This window comes from Bactrocera tryoni, chromosome 5 (assembly GCF_016617805.1).
Source record: "Bactrocera tryoni isolate S06 chromosome 5, CSIRO_BtryS06_freeze2, whole genome shotgun sequence".
Taxonomy (NCBI): Eukaryota; Metazoa; Arthropoda; class Insecta; order Diptera; family Tephritidae; genus Bactrocera; species Bactrocera tryoni.
In genome coordinates, this window is record NC_052503.1 from 3,535,725 (window position 1) to 3,551,126 (window position 15,402).

The window sequence follows — 15,402 nt, forward strand, 5'->3', positions numbered from 1 at the left end:
AATTAATGGGGAACTCATCAAATTGAAGCAAGCGATTGCCGAAAAACGCCCAGAATTTGCGACAAGATTTGAGGCAATAATTTTTCACAATGAAAACGCTCGCTCATGATGCTACTTTATTTAAAAAATATTTGGAACAAAGTGGCTGGGAAGTTATGCCTCACTCGACTTATTATCCAGACCTCCTCTGACTACCATTTGTTTCGCTGGAAAAGAGTTTATTCAGAACAGGGTACCAAAACCTGTTTTTGAAGGTTGAAATTTAGAGGACGATAAAATTGTAAAATTATTTTCTCATAAACTACTGAAGTTAAATCGATGAAAATTTGTGAAGTCAAAGAAAAATGTTCTTGCTATATTATAAATATTTTTTCATGATCCATTTGTTTAAATAATAATATTTTACATAATTTTTTGTTAAACAATTGAATTTTTTTAAGTGTTCTTCACGCTAAAAAAATTGAAAAGTTGTGTTACATCAACGCGGAAAATATTCACCTTTAATAATCTGCAAAACAATTTTTGTTCATTCATACCATTCCAAAGATATTGAATTTTTTGTCCGCCTACCTCTTTTAAAGCGTATAGCACAACCATCGTTGCCTTCAATAACTTTAACAAAAAAAAATAATTTTAACGAAATATTTATATCACGGGGTATGGGTCTGGTCCCCTTCCTAATGAACTGCTAATTTTCAAAATCGGAGATTTTTCGAAATTTTCATGGACCACTTGACGTGGTTTGACCCATATAGTATAAATATTTCTATTTATCTAATGTAAAAACACGGTCCCTTTAAATAATGCGTTTGCGGTTATTTTTTCCATTTGAGTAATTGTCAATATAATTACTACAAACTAACACCATTTGATACAAAAAAGCAAATGCAAATAGTAATTAAATTAATATACTCTTATTTGTTATCACCACAATTAATTTTCATAAAATATGGTAGCTACAGTGGTTCAAAAAGTGCACTTGTAGACATTTTGACGAAGCCGTTAATTAAATGATAAAAAACAATTTTAAATAAATTTTGTTACATTATATAATCGGACTTGAGGTTTGCTTTAAGTGGTTGTCATACAATGTAAAAAAGTAAATAAAGCTTATTTTAAGTTAAATATTAATTTTTATTTCTAAAATTAATTTGGCAATTTGGAGAAACAAAATCCGTGTAATTTGTATAAAGGCAAGAGGAAGATTTTTATAATTACTAGTTTTAATGGTTCAATAAGTGCACTTATAATGACTAATATAATTAAATGATAGCAATAAATTTTCGTAGATTTTAGGTTTGAAGTTTACTTTAAGTGGTTGCCATACAATGTAAAAAAGTACTGTTTATTTTAACTTAAAATGCCATTAGAGCAATTAAATGCAAATTTCGGTATTTCACCTTAAAGGTACATACATACATACATATGTACATATGGAGATATATATTCGGTATAAACACCGTAGTAAACATTTGCAAATCAATTATTCCATTTACTCGATGATAATTTCAGCGAACATTTATTTACCGAAGATTTTTAAGCACAATTTACCACATAAAATCCGTTACTGTAAATGTTGGTTTTACAAAATTATACAAAATTATTATTGTTATTGCTGCCGCCCACAGAAATATGTGTAAATAAAGGCGCGACTGACGCCAAAGCGAATGCATGCGATTGGGTGGCAACTTTAAAACGGTGATGGCTACACCTTCTTCCTTGGCGGATACAAAACATTAGGTACTTATGTACATTCAAAAGTTTTACTAATAAATTGAATTTACTTGTGGCACATAAATATTTAAGTATATACGTTTAACTGTAAATGTGTACTTATTATAAACAGACATGCTATGTGTGAATCCAGCCGAGGGAAATCGATAAAAGGTGGCATAAAAAATGTTAACAGTAAAAGCAACAAGTTAGGAAGGGCTAAGTTCGGGTATGACCGATCATTTTAAACTCTCGCAACTTGCAAGGATTAAAGCGAGGTAGCCAGTACCTTCAAGAACATAAGGCTTGTTAGTTACTTATAAGGATCGAGTTTTAGCAGGGTTATCAACCGATTTCATCCATTTTCACTCTGTCGGTAGGAATTCTTATAATATTTGAGCCCGGTGAATTTGGTTACTGTACCTTTAGTAGTTCAGGAGATATGTTCATTAAAACTAATAGACGGCGGGCCCCGTCCGCTTTTTCAAAACTCTCAGCCCACAGGTGCCCCTTGCTCCTGAGCTTCCCTGTACTAAATTAGAGTTTTACATCTTAATTTAGTGTTTAGTTATGGCACTTTATATGTACATATTCGGTTGTAGCGTTTTGTAAGCGTGGCAGAGGTCCGATTACGACCATCTACGAACTCCGCCTTACCTTGCCTGGACGGACAGATAGTCCCAATGTCCCGGATTTTAACTCATTTCGTCATCCAGATCGTTTATATTGGTGATAAATTCAACCGTTAGGTGAACAAAACTATGTATCAACATGTTGCTGGAGTATAAAAACTGGTCAACCCGCGACATATCTCCGCACACCTACATCTACACCTTTCGAAAAGTTGGGCGGTGTCAATGACTCGTGCAACCAGGAAGACTTAGCATATACCTGCAAATTCAACGCGGATAATTGCGAGGTGGCACGTAAAGTTTACGCTAATTCACCACTCACAGCAAATAGAAATAGCTCGACAAAAAACTAGCAACTACATAATGCATGCAACAGTTCTTTCTTTCTTTTTAGGGCGAATGATTAAGCGCTGGAACGTATGTATATACAAACACAGATGTACAGAGGAAGCATGAATAAGTGGCGTAACTTGGTAAAAAAGACGTTATAAGCTCACTGGACTCATATATTTAAGTGTGTACGCACGTAGTTCAACAAGAGAACTGACCATTTGCAGTTTAATTTCGTTTTTTCGGACACGCTAATTTGACACCAGGTAACTTACACATATTGATATCTGTGTTATGCCCAACTATGCGTTCTGGTGGAAGTACTAAGCAGCGGTAAGCGCTCTCAGCTGAGTACTTGTTGTAATACCAAAAACCGCAAAACACAGCAACAAGAGACTTAGGAGTTTGCATGCTCCCTGACACCAATAATAAAGTAGTCTCTCGAAATTACATTGACAAAGTCCAGCATCTTACACAACACATAGCAAGGTAGATACCCACAAATAGGGATCAACTGCATTTATTGAATATCAGTCAACACCTTCACGAACTTCTTTGCCGTGAATGACGGTCTGGAAGTATAGCAAAGCAAATGGGCCTAGTTGTGAACGAGGGCAAGACAAAATATCTCCTCTCATCAAACAGTCGTCGCATTCGCGACTAGGCTCCCACGTCACTGTTGACAGTCATAACTTTGAAGTCGTAGATAACTTCGTCTATCTTGGAACCAGCATAAACACCAACAACAACGTCAGCCTCGAAATCCAACGAAGAATATCTCTTGCCAACAGCTGCTACTTCGGACTAAGTAGGCAATTGAGAAGTAAAGTTCTTCTTCGACGAACAAAAACCATACTCTATAAGTCACTCATTATTTCCGTCCTGCTATATGATGCAGAGCCATGGACGATGACAACATCTGATAAGACGACGTTACGAGTTTTCGAGAGGAAGGTTCTGCGAAAGATTTATGATCCTTTGCGCGTTGGCCGCGACGAATATCGTATTCGATGGAACGATGAGCTCTCCAGCTCTGAAAGTACTCGACGCAGTACCCGCCGGGGAAGCAGAGGAATCTCCAATTGGCGCCACCTTGCGAAAAGAAGAAACGACTAGAAAGCGTAAGCGGTTTCTACGAAAGTAAGAAAGAAAAAAAATTGTACTATGACACCAATGTGAACGCGGTAAAAAGAGCTGACTTAATGAGTTGAGCTGTGTTTTGGTAATTTTCACAGACAGTTTCTCGACATTAACATAAATAGAACGAAATTTACATAAATAATTAATTGTAAAACTTAAAAAAAAACTGAATACAATTACGGGGTTTAAATATAACTGCAACCCTTTAACTAGTACAGGATGTTGTAAATCAGTTTTTTCGTTAAGCTTTCATAAAAACTATTTATTATAAATTAACTCATAAACTGATTTGATAAATTCTACAAATTAATATTCGTATTAGCAATTTGTTATAGAAAGCCTCTTACCCGGAGTTGTATAGGTCACAAATCCGCTTGCCCTCAATGACAACATTTATCTTGTCATTTACTTTCTAAATAAACATTTTCGAAAGCTTTCAATATTACTTAGTTGAAATAACTGACGAATTTCCTGTAAATTCTATTGACAAGTGCAGCGTCGCACCCAACCGGAAAGGAACGACAATGCAAACGAAGACAAATATTAAATATTAACAATTAGCATTTACATGCATCTTTAAGAATCGATGTTAGTTTGCCAGACAAATAGGAACAAAGTTTATACAAATGCTAGTTCGAATAGTTGCGTAAACTATTGTTAATATTTGTTTAGCAAAGTGGCTTATAGAGCGTGTTTTATTGCCATGCAATACTAGTCGAGAGTCTCTGTGTTCTTAGGTGAAAACAGGTGGATAAATTTCTTTTGTAGCATTACAATAGTATTTAAATATAATCGGGTAGTGGAGAATGAGGGATCTCTTTAGATTCGGGGCGTCCAAATAAAAATATAACCTAAAATGATGATCCTTATTTACAAATGTCGTCTGTAACGGCTAGTAGATATAAGCGAATATAAAAAAATTCAAACAGGTTTTGAAATCCAGGTATAGCGGTATGACGTGAGCGTTATGATACATCAATCGTCAACTTCGACTGCAAAAACAGATCGCCTCGATAAGAAGGCAATGCTCTATGCTTAGTTGGATATGAAGAGTGTGGTCATGGTCGTGAGCTTCTAAACCCTCATGAAGCTGTTAATCGATACAAACAACAAACCATGCATTGATTGAAAATCTACCAGATTGGGCCAGAAGGCACGGCAATGTAATTTTGTTACACGACAATGCCACTTCACATAAAGCAAAATCAGTTGAGGAAACAATCAAAGTAGTTGGTTGGGAGCTGCTACCTCACCGGCCGTATTCACCAGACTTGGTCCCTTCCGATTTCAATTTTTTTCATCGATGGGACACACATTGGCTTAGCAGCAGTTCAATTCCTACACAGAAGTCGAAAATTAGATTGGTTTGCTTCAAAACGTCTGCAAATTGTCATTTTCATAAAAAACGCTCATATCCTACCCAGGTACACCTGGTATACTCTTACCATGCTACCCTGTTTCTATTTAAATAAGGATAATGATTAAGGTTTGAAATCTTAGCATATTACAGAAGCAATATGTAGGTATAAGTGCTGCCACTTTGGACCCAATTAGCGTTGGATGCGCCATTTGATGCATCATCGTAGGGCCTTATTTATCCATAATCTTGCTATTCCGTCTCATCGCTCAAATAATTTGGTGTGGTCAGTGACCTGTTATAGTAGTAGCAGCATAGTTTGTATATAGTACTATTTCTGCATCTAAATGGTAGGTCCTTGCTTTCACTCCTGGCATAATTGGGCAATATACTTACATATGTATGTATACTTTTTTATCTTGCAGCTTGTATTGAGTAAGTTCCATCTGCTCTGAGCTATTTGTTCTGAGTGCATATAAAACGTTGCCAGTTAATGGTATTGACTCCGCTTCGGATTCGTGTAAAGAGGCTCCTAGCTTTGCCAAACCGGTCTGTCGTTGCTAAAAATGTTGGTCTCTGTCCTCCCGTAGTTATCCAATATAACTTTGCAGGCCTTCTCCATACCTAGTACTTTCGCTTGGAAGATGCTGGCTGGGTTTAGTAAGCGAATAGAAGTAGAGATGTCATTGGTAGAAACTTAAGAAAAATCATTATTTTTAAATTCTCAAGCGATCAGTGCGTAAAAAGCCTCGAATAAAGCCCTTTTGCTAAAGGCTGGCTATTGGGAATAACTATTAATGTACATAAATTTATACATACATAGCATACATATGCACGTAACGTACATAATAATGTAAATAGGATAAGTGCAAAAACACTTGAATAAGCAGATCTGAAAAATAATATTGAAATATAAATGGAATCGATTGCAAATATTTATTCGCCATAATGCAACCAAAGCGCATATGTGCGCATATTCGAAGTTTTACAAATTAAAAATACAAAAAAAAAACAATAATCAATAATGCAATTCGATCGCTAATATAAACATTTTAGATTTTTTTTGTGGCTTGCCATTAGTGCTTTGGGATTGCAAGTCATTTTGTTAGCTGTGCGTAAAGTTTATTGATTTTACACTAGACGACACAGTAATGAAACACGAATAAACACTGAACAAATATTTATTTCCAGGCGCTAGGTGCTGCATATAATTCTAGCGAAATGCATAGGAGCACATGCGAATAAATACTTTCAAGAACTTTGTAGCTGTAAACGTAAATTTCATATAAATCATACGAAGGAGAAAGCACTGTAAAATTGTAGTAAGCCCTGAGAAGTATTTTACAGCACAGTTGGCCCCCGCATGATCAAATTTGTTGTTGTTGTTTACTGAGTTGACTATTGTGTATATTATATTCATTACGCCCACTTCATCTCCGAATACAACTCTGAAATTTTAAATATTTGGAACATTCTTGGCGGGTTGTTTAGAAAAAAAAAGCAACGAAGAATATCTCGAACGCCACTAATGATGTTACAAGTTGTAAAGTTCTCTTCCAGTGAACTGTATAAGTACGATGATCCGAATCCATAGGGTGGAAATAGTAGAAAATCAGCTGTATAATATATTAAGAAGCCATTAAAGCAAAACTATTCGAAAGACGAGATCGTAGAAAAAGGGCCTCATTTGAAGAGCAAGAAAGTGTAGTCTCATCAATGTACCGTATGAGACATACGTGAAAAGGATGCAAATTGCATTAAGTCAACTCTCAATTGCTTTATCTGATCTCCAGATACCTTTTCCTATTCTTACAGCCCATGAGAATGTTCTCTAAAAGAAAATCTTACGATTGATTGCCCAGATTCAGTCCCTGTAGTACTGTGAGTGAAATAAACGCAATGTGTCTCGGCTTCAATAAAATATGTACTTATGTACTTATATGCTAAAACTATACATACATATGTACATATATGATTATAGCGGTGTGATGCACTATGAATTCCTTCCGCCGAGCTAAACTGTCAACCAAAATATTATTTGAGCATTTTGCCTCGTTTGCGTTAAGCTATTCGTCTGAAACGGTCAGAATTATTGGCGACCAGCTTCTTTATCACGAAAATGCACGACATCATACTAAGTTGGATCTTCGTGACTCGGTTTACAACCAACACTGATTTGGCGCAATGCGTCTACTGGTTATTCAACAAACTCAAAAAGCCAATCGGGGACCCCGTTTTGACAGATTGAAGAGATAAAAACCTAAAGAAGATATTAAGGAAAATATACTATTCTGACTATTTTTGGGGACTGGAAAAAGTGTTGGCAAAAGTTTTGTCGGGCGGAACTTACTTTGAAGGAGATGAAATTGAATAGGAAGAATCAGTAAAGATTTTACATTTTATTAACAAATTCACAGAACGTTTTTGCTAACCTATAGATTCTAATTACAGGAATTCTATTATTATTGCATCACAAAGGACTGCATGTATTAGTCCAAGAGCGATCTCTGGATCAGCTATCGAACCTAACTTAACCTAGCCTTACTTTTTGATCACGGCAATGAATATTAAACTGGAACTCGGTCAAAAAAATGGTGTATCCTCGTATATATTCAGAAGATTTCTTTAAATAATTTTCTTATTTACAATTTTTTCTACAGCTTGTCTTATTCACCCGGATAAATACTTACATATGTACGTCGAGCAAGGGCTGTTATTTTTTTCTATTATGGCAAAGCCGGCCGAAAAGCTTAATGGAACCAGTTGTTTACCCTTAAAACTGGTTAAGTTCTGACTGGGAGTGAATGAAAGGCTCAGTTCCCAGTATAGAAGGACCTCTCAAGTGCCCATAATGTGGCGCAATTATCCCACAATCATTTTATTCGCAATTTCGGCGACTTCGTGATTTTCTGTGATTTTGCACAGAACTCTCGGTCATGATTTTGAAAATAACGTTACATACAAACATACATATACATAAGTGTATAAATATGCATGCCTATGAAAAATATATTCCACAATACGCACATGACTTTTCTCTAATTGGTTTTATTACGATGCATTCAAATAAAAGTCAAATGGGCGATCGCTTAGAGGCGTTGTGTGACTAAGAATTGCGTGCCAAAGCCAATCATTTGCGCTGCACACTTTTGTGATGACACATGCGATGCGATTTATTCACTTTTCTTAAATTCAGCAAATTGCAGCGCTATTTTTTCACCAAACGTTTCAGATTGGCGTTTTTGAAAAACGCTGGAGAAATTAAATTTTCGTGTGGTTAATGGGCGCGCCCTTGATACATACTTACATATGTATTTACATACATATATACAATTAAATAAATACGTACACTTGTGTGCAAATAGTGTAGAGCTTAGTGCTTAGATAAAGTCGTTTAGGGACTTTCCGACGCAAGATAACGGCACAGACAAAACACGCACAATATGGTGTTGAATTAGACATCGGCCATAAATTTCGCGGAGAGCTTTATAGTAATCTTATTTTGACTAATTGTATGCAATGTATGTACATACATATGTACATATGTATACATATGAAATTTAAATTGTTTTCATTGTACTAAAATTGTAACAAAAACAACAAATTGTAATCAACATTTAATGTTCACTTCATTTGCTTCACCACAGCAAACAGGGAATAGGCGCCCTTCAGCGTGGCAAAAAATGTGTCCAAATTAACGGGAAACATGCCGCCTGTCACAACAATTTGCTTACGTAATATTTGCTCGATGAATATGCGTAGGTTCTGCTTGAACACGGCAGACTGGTCCATCCAATTGCATGAAAATATGGCGTAAGTCAGCTGTTCGAATTCCAACTGCATGCAAGTGCCATAATAGCATAACGGGAATATTTCTAACGGCATTGCCACCAAATAAACCATATAATAGACGAACCATAAAATCTCATTCACATAGAAAAGCACGTAAAATATCACGACGCACATGTTGATGCCGGTGGCGAGCAGTTGCACGAAAGCAGTAACGGAAATAAACGATTGTATTGCAATGCGAAAGCTAAAAAGTGTTACGAAAACTATTAGAGCCTGGCGGTCAAATTTAAATCATAATGAATATAATACTCAAGCAAATCCTTGTAGCTCTCAATGCAACGCTGCAGCTGTTCAACACCCTCCGTATTGCCAATACGCGCAATGCGTTTGCCCAGCAGGCGTGTATGGCCGGCGAGTATGGTTAGTGCCATAGCCGGAAATGAGTCGTTGGTGAGATTTTGAAAAATCAATAGTATGCCAGTAGCCTGATAGAGATGTGCCGCCACGTAATGCCCTTCTATGTCGAATGGAAAATATGCCGGATACATTAAGTGCCATTCACCTATAATGCCGGCAAAAATAGTGGCGGCCTCGGATGCGACGAACGCGCAAACCCCGACGAGTATTAAAAAATTCAGCACGCGTTTGGCGCGACGCAGTGTGTTGGACGCGTAAAACTGCATGTCTTCCGGTTGCGTAATGCGCTCATCAAGCTTCGCAATGAGGGCATAAATCCGCTCAATCTCTGCCAGGCGCCACCACAAGATTGATGTCTTGATGCTGCACGCCAAAACAGTGAAATTAACGCAAATGTTTTTGAAAATATCCGATTTCTGTTCCATCTGGAAGAGTCCAATCATCAAATGAGCGGGATAGCCGATGGTTACGAGCGTGTTGAGCAGCAAGGAGTATAGATAATATAAGTATCTATAACGACGGTTTGCTGGTGGTACCAGCCCGAGGCAACGTAGGTTCACGTCATGAAAGCGAAAAACCGTTAAACCGGAAATTAGCAAGTTTTTATCGCTTATTGGCATATTTAGTTGAAAATCGCTTTTATTAATGACAGTTATGTAATCGGTAGTTAGTTATTTTATTCTGCCGTCCTTTGAATCAGTTGTGATAATTGAGAGTATTAACTCTAATTAAACAACAATTACCGGCATTTTAAATTATTTATTTTTATTGATAATTATGGTAATTGGGTTGTAATTATATAATTTTTTTATTTGAGCACCCTTTAAGTAGATTCAAGTGTAAGATTTACATGTGTTTGAAATATGGTTTGCATGACTCATGAAGCCGTGAGGTCAGCGACTGAAATGCTACTTAGTTATCTGCTTTGTTCTTCTACAATAACGGTCAATTACTTCTCTTTATCGCTAGAAAGCTGGAGACAGAGGTTTAGTAGACTCAGATTTTCAGTTACTGGAGAATCACCTATTTATGTATGTATATTCATTTCAATGAAACTGTCTGAAATGTAGGGTTCAATAATTATTTTTCTAGAGAGAAACTGAGGTAAAATTTGCAACATGATCTCAATTCTTCGGTGAGACTAGAAAGGGAAATACTGGCAGCAACGAATTAAAATTTTAACCATAATTTCCGAAAATGCTCCATCTTGTTCCCACGACAGTCGGGTCTACGTAACCGAAACGGACCCGGACTTTTATACGGCCAAGGACTGTGAACTCGGCAGATTTCTGCCGCTACAACAACAACAACAAAGTGCTCCACGGAATTTTGCTAGCTCAGAAAAAGTGAAACCCGATTTTTTCAAAGCTCAGATTAAGTCAGTTAATCACCAAATTCTGAGACTTTAAGCTGAAGCTACGAATTATGCTTTATTAGCTATAGAATAAAGTATATTTTGACAATAAACAACTTCTAAATACACAAACTTTGCTTTCTTCGCTCCTATTTCATTTGTACCACGATTGTAAAGAGAGAGTATGCAAACTTCAAAGTCGCAAAGAAAGTACCTAAATTAACGGCAAACATGCCACCGGCAATGACGATTTGCTCACGCAACGATTGCTCCGCGAAGATGAGTAGATTCTTCTTGAACGCTACACTCTGATCCATCCAGTTGCAGGAAAATATGGCGTAGGTCAGCTGCTCGAACTCCAACTGCATGCAAGTGCCGTAGTAGCACAGCGGAAACACCTCCAATGGCATTGCAATCAAGAATACTATATAGTAGATATATGTGAATATGCCGTCAACATAGAAGATTAAATAAACAATGACCACACCCATATTGATGGCGGTAACCAGAATTTGCACAAAAGTGCCAAGAGAGCAGATGCGTTGAATTGCAACACGAAACCTAGAGACACGTGCGCATAATGTAAACAAAAACAAAGACACAGATATTAAATGTACATAACAACAACTAAATAACAGTAGTTTACTCTAGCAAATCTTTGTAGTCCTCCACGCACAGCAAGAACTGAGCATTGGGCACCTGTCGGCGCACCGCGGCGGCGCGTGCATCGTGCCCCACACGTGCCAAACGCACATTCAACAAACGTACGTGGCCAGCCAACATCGCCAGTGCCATGGGTGGAAACGTATCATTGATGAGATTTTGGAAGATCTGCACAGTTACACCAATACACTGGTACAGATGCGCGGTTGCGTAACCCCAGACGCTACGCTCTACATCGAAGGGAAAATATGCCGGATACATGAGACGCCAATCGCCCAGAAAACCACCAATTATGGTGGCAACTTCCGATGAAATCGAAGCGCCGAGTCCAATGACGAGTACAAAGTAGAGCACACGCTGAGCGCGACGCACTGCGACCATTTTGTACAATTGGCAATCAGCAGGCTGTGATATGTGTTTATCGAGCTTCGAGATGATGGCATAAATCTTATGTACCTCCGCTAGACGCCACCAAATAGCCACTGTCTTGATACTACATGCCAGGCAGGTGAAGTTGATTGTCATATTCTTGAACACATCCGCTTTGCTGTCACTTTTGATCAGGCCAATCATCAGATGCGTGGGATAGCCAATCGTTACGATTATATTTAAAAGTAGTGAATATACATAATACGAGTAACGGTATAATTTCTTCGTTGGCGGCTTTTGTCCGAGATATCGCCAGGTTATGTCGTGAAAGTCAAAAACGGAGAGACCCGAAATCAGAACTTCACTTGCAGTCATAACTAAATTTCGTTAATTTTGAAGCAAAAGTTTTGATTAGTCAAAATATGACTCTGGATTGAAAGGTGGAAACTTTTCGTCCACTAACTTCAAGCACAATGTGTGTGCGAAAGCCTCCAGGGTCTCCTTTTATCTTTATCTACCATAGGTGTTTTAAGTGTCCGTCCACTCGATATTAATTATTCACTAATTAATAATAATAATAATTTTTAATTATGTCTGATTGTTTAATTGTAATTGCATTACATAATTCAGAACGCATAATTTATTTTAAGCGAGTGTTAAAGGGACGATGTCACCGAAAGTGTGTAGTGTGCCGATCGCTATTAAATGAATTACGAAAAAATACTACATTTTGGTAGGACAGTTGTATGCTGGCCGCATAATAATGCGGTTGGAGTTAAGTTTTCATATACATATAAGTATATTTATCATGTCGTTCAAGAAAAAAAATTGTGATTCTGAGTATTATGTATGTATATGGTTTTCATAATGAAGAGTTTATAGAATACACAAAAATAATAAAACCGTAACCTTTTGATTACGAACGGGAAGAAATTGGAAATACAGCGAAGTTGGCCAAAGTAATCACCATTCACAATAGTTCGTTAACGTAATATTAGTTTACAAAATATTGGCGACCCAATTTTTTATACCCTGAACAGGGTATGTTAAGTACCAGCGACTCTATAAATGATCAGCGTGACGGGCTAAGTCGATCTAGCCTTTATGGTATTTAGTCCCTCAGTTTATGAGATTTTGACCTGAAATTTTGCAGGCGTCTTTTTCTACCAAAAAAAAATTTCAATGGTCGGAAACGCCAATATCGGACCACTATAGCATATAGCTGGCATACAAACTGAACGATCAAAATCAAGTTATGGTGCAGAAACTTTTGTCATTTGACTTCACGAAATTTGGAAAGATTAATGTTCAAGGCTAACGGTACAATATCCAAACAAATTTTTCAGATCGGACAACCGAAATGCTACCGAAGTTAACGTTTTTTTCTTGTTTTCATCATATTTGGCTAATTATGAAGATTTACAGCGGTAAACTTCACAGAAATCTATCGAAAGCAAATTTTTGAGCAGCCAACCGAAGTCTAAATTCTTCCCTTATAACGCTTGAGAAAGAATTGAGAAGAAACTTTTTCACCGATTTACATACATACATATATACATATACATATATATGTATGCATGTATGTATGTACATTTTTGCAGTTTTCTAAACGTCACGGCCCACATTAAACCATTAAAAAGTAGTAGACAAATCAAATAAATAATTTCAATAGTTTTAGTCGTAAATGTCGGAACTGTAGATTAGGCTACTTAAATAAACTAAAAATAATCATTATATTAGCTACTTAAACCAATGTAAAGTATTCATTAAGTGATAAAACAGAAATTTATAGCTGGCGATAAGCTCGCGAGTTAAAACCTTTAAAACACACACACATGGACACAGAGTTCTTGGAACACGTTTCGCACACGATTAAAATGTGTGTCAGAAATTAGATTGAATTTAGAGAAAAGTTTTTTCTTGTTTTTTTCGAGCTAAATTTCAGGAAACATGTTCAATTTTAATAACATAAACTTGCATTATATACATACATATGTATGTATATGTGAAAAGTATATTTTGTTCAAAAATTATTAATATTATTATTGTATGCGCTGCTCTTCGCCTATTATCGACATGTGACTTACCTGGGACGATTCTGCATAAAATGCTGTCCGCCAAATATCACCAACATATAAATGCCACAATAGTAGAATACCCAAGTCCAATTCTCGACCATCCATTTGCGTGTGCGTTGGTGGATAAAATCATTTTCGAAATCGAAAATGTACGAATAATTCGGTGTTACACTAATGTCCATATTGATCATTTTTATTAATTGTTTGTTTATATTTTCTTATTTTATTTATTTTATTATTGACTGGGTAACTCTTTGGAACGTTCTAAGTATTGGTTTGTTGTTGTTTCACCTAATGTAGGTTTTATTCTGTTTTGCTTTACTGCCTTTTAAAATTATGTACAATATTCTTAGTTATAGTATGTGACAATGCGTGCTTTAAGCAATTTTCTCTTTACAATAATTGTCTTCCAATTTACGGCGATATTTGCGAAATTTTATTGTCGACTGACGGCGGCTGCGTTTAATTTCTGTAATAAAAAATTTAAGACAGTAAAATTATTGCTATTTTTTTTAATAAAGAATTTGTAGAAGAGTAAAGCGTAGAGCCTAATTCACGTTGAGGATGGAGCTTAAGGACATACATATATGTATGTATGTACATATGTATGTATATATGTAAACTCTTGAATTCTTTAAAAAAATAGAGTCAAAATATTGGAATAGGAGCTCTCTTGCATCTTATTGGCTCTATAATTTCATATGAAAATTTTTCTAATCCTCGATAATTAATTTAGATATTTTAACAGAATAGTTTGTCAAATACATATTTATACTATTATTTATTTGAATTTATTTCTTAACTAAAAAAACTTTCGAAAAAAATCAGGAAACGTTTTTTTTTTGCAAGTGGATATAATCCATTAAGTGCAAGAGAATGAAATATAAGTACGTACAGATTGCAATAATGGATTAAATTCAGTAATAATGGAAGAATTTATATGAACGATTTAAGTTTTAAAGATTCTCAAATGGAAACTTATATGATTCAAATAGCAATAAAGCCCTGCAATGTTTGCGTCTGTTCTCATAATGAACGGCACTTTCGATGAGCACTCTGGTATGAACATTTTTCTAAAATTTTGCATAATTCACACATACGTACATACATACATATGTAAATATCACACTATTTCTTTGATACATCACCATAATCTTCAATCAGCTATATCTAATGAATGGATCGACTACTTATAAACGCTTAACTTGGTGCACATTTGTTTAATGGAGGACTTATTCATATTAGAAACCGGCGATATAAGTATGTACACATGCATGTATGTATGTATGGCTCTAACTTACAACCTTTATACAGCTCCTGCGAAACACACAATGTGCATATGTATTTAAGTGTACATGCCCACGCAATCTGGCCGTATACTTCACACATGCAAAAAGAACTGTATATTCATTCATACATACATATATAGGATAGTGGGTATGTATGTATGTACATATGTATGTTTTTATGAACGCTCATTCAATGTCAGCGGGTTTTGGGCATCCACCTTGGTAGCGTACATACTCCACAGCGAATCTACAAACAAAGCCACCGCCT

The 15,402-nt window shown here is 36.2% G+C and overlaps 2 protein-coding genes across 3 annotated transcripts in view; both read right to left on the bottom strand.

Moving 5' to 3' along the window:
• The window catches only part of LOC120777448 (elongation of very long chain fatty acids protein 6), a 40,239-nt gene that overhangs the window by 20,962 nt on the left and 3,875 nt on the right, over positions 1 to 15,402 (bottom strand). For both annotated transcript variants that reach the window (XM_040108764.1, XM_040108765.1), the window contains exon 2: positions 13,855 to 14,314. In XM_040108764.1, the coding sequence (XP_039964698.1) occupies positions 13,855 to 14,036 (182 nt within the window). In that variant the 5' untranslated portion in view covers positions 14,037 to 14,314. The remainder of the gene's footprint in view (positions 1 to 13,854; positions 14,315 to 15,402) is intronic.
• Positions 10,816 to 12,192, bottom strand: LOC120777447 (odorant receptor 59a-like). Its single transcript, XM_040108763.1, has 2 exons — positions 11,382 to 12,192; positions 10,816 to 11,296 (listed from the first exon to the last, which is right to left on the bottom strand). The coding sequence occupies exons 1-2, from the start codon at positions 12,140 to 12,142 to the stop codon at positions 10,885 to 10,887; spliced, it is 1,173 nt and encodes a 390-aa protein (XP_039964697.1). The 5' UTR covers positions 12,143 to 12,192; the 3' UTR covers positions 10,816 to 10,884.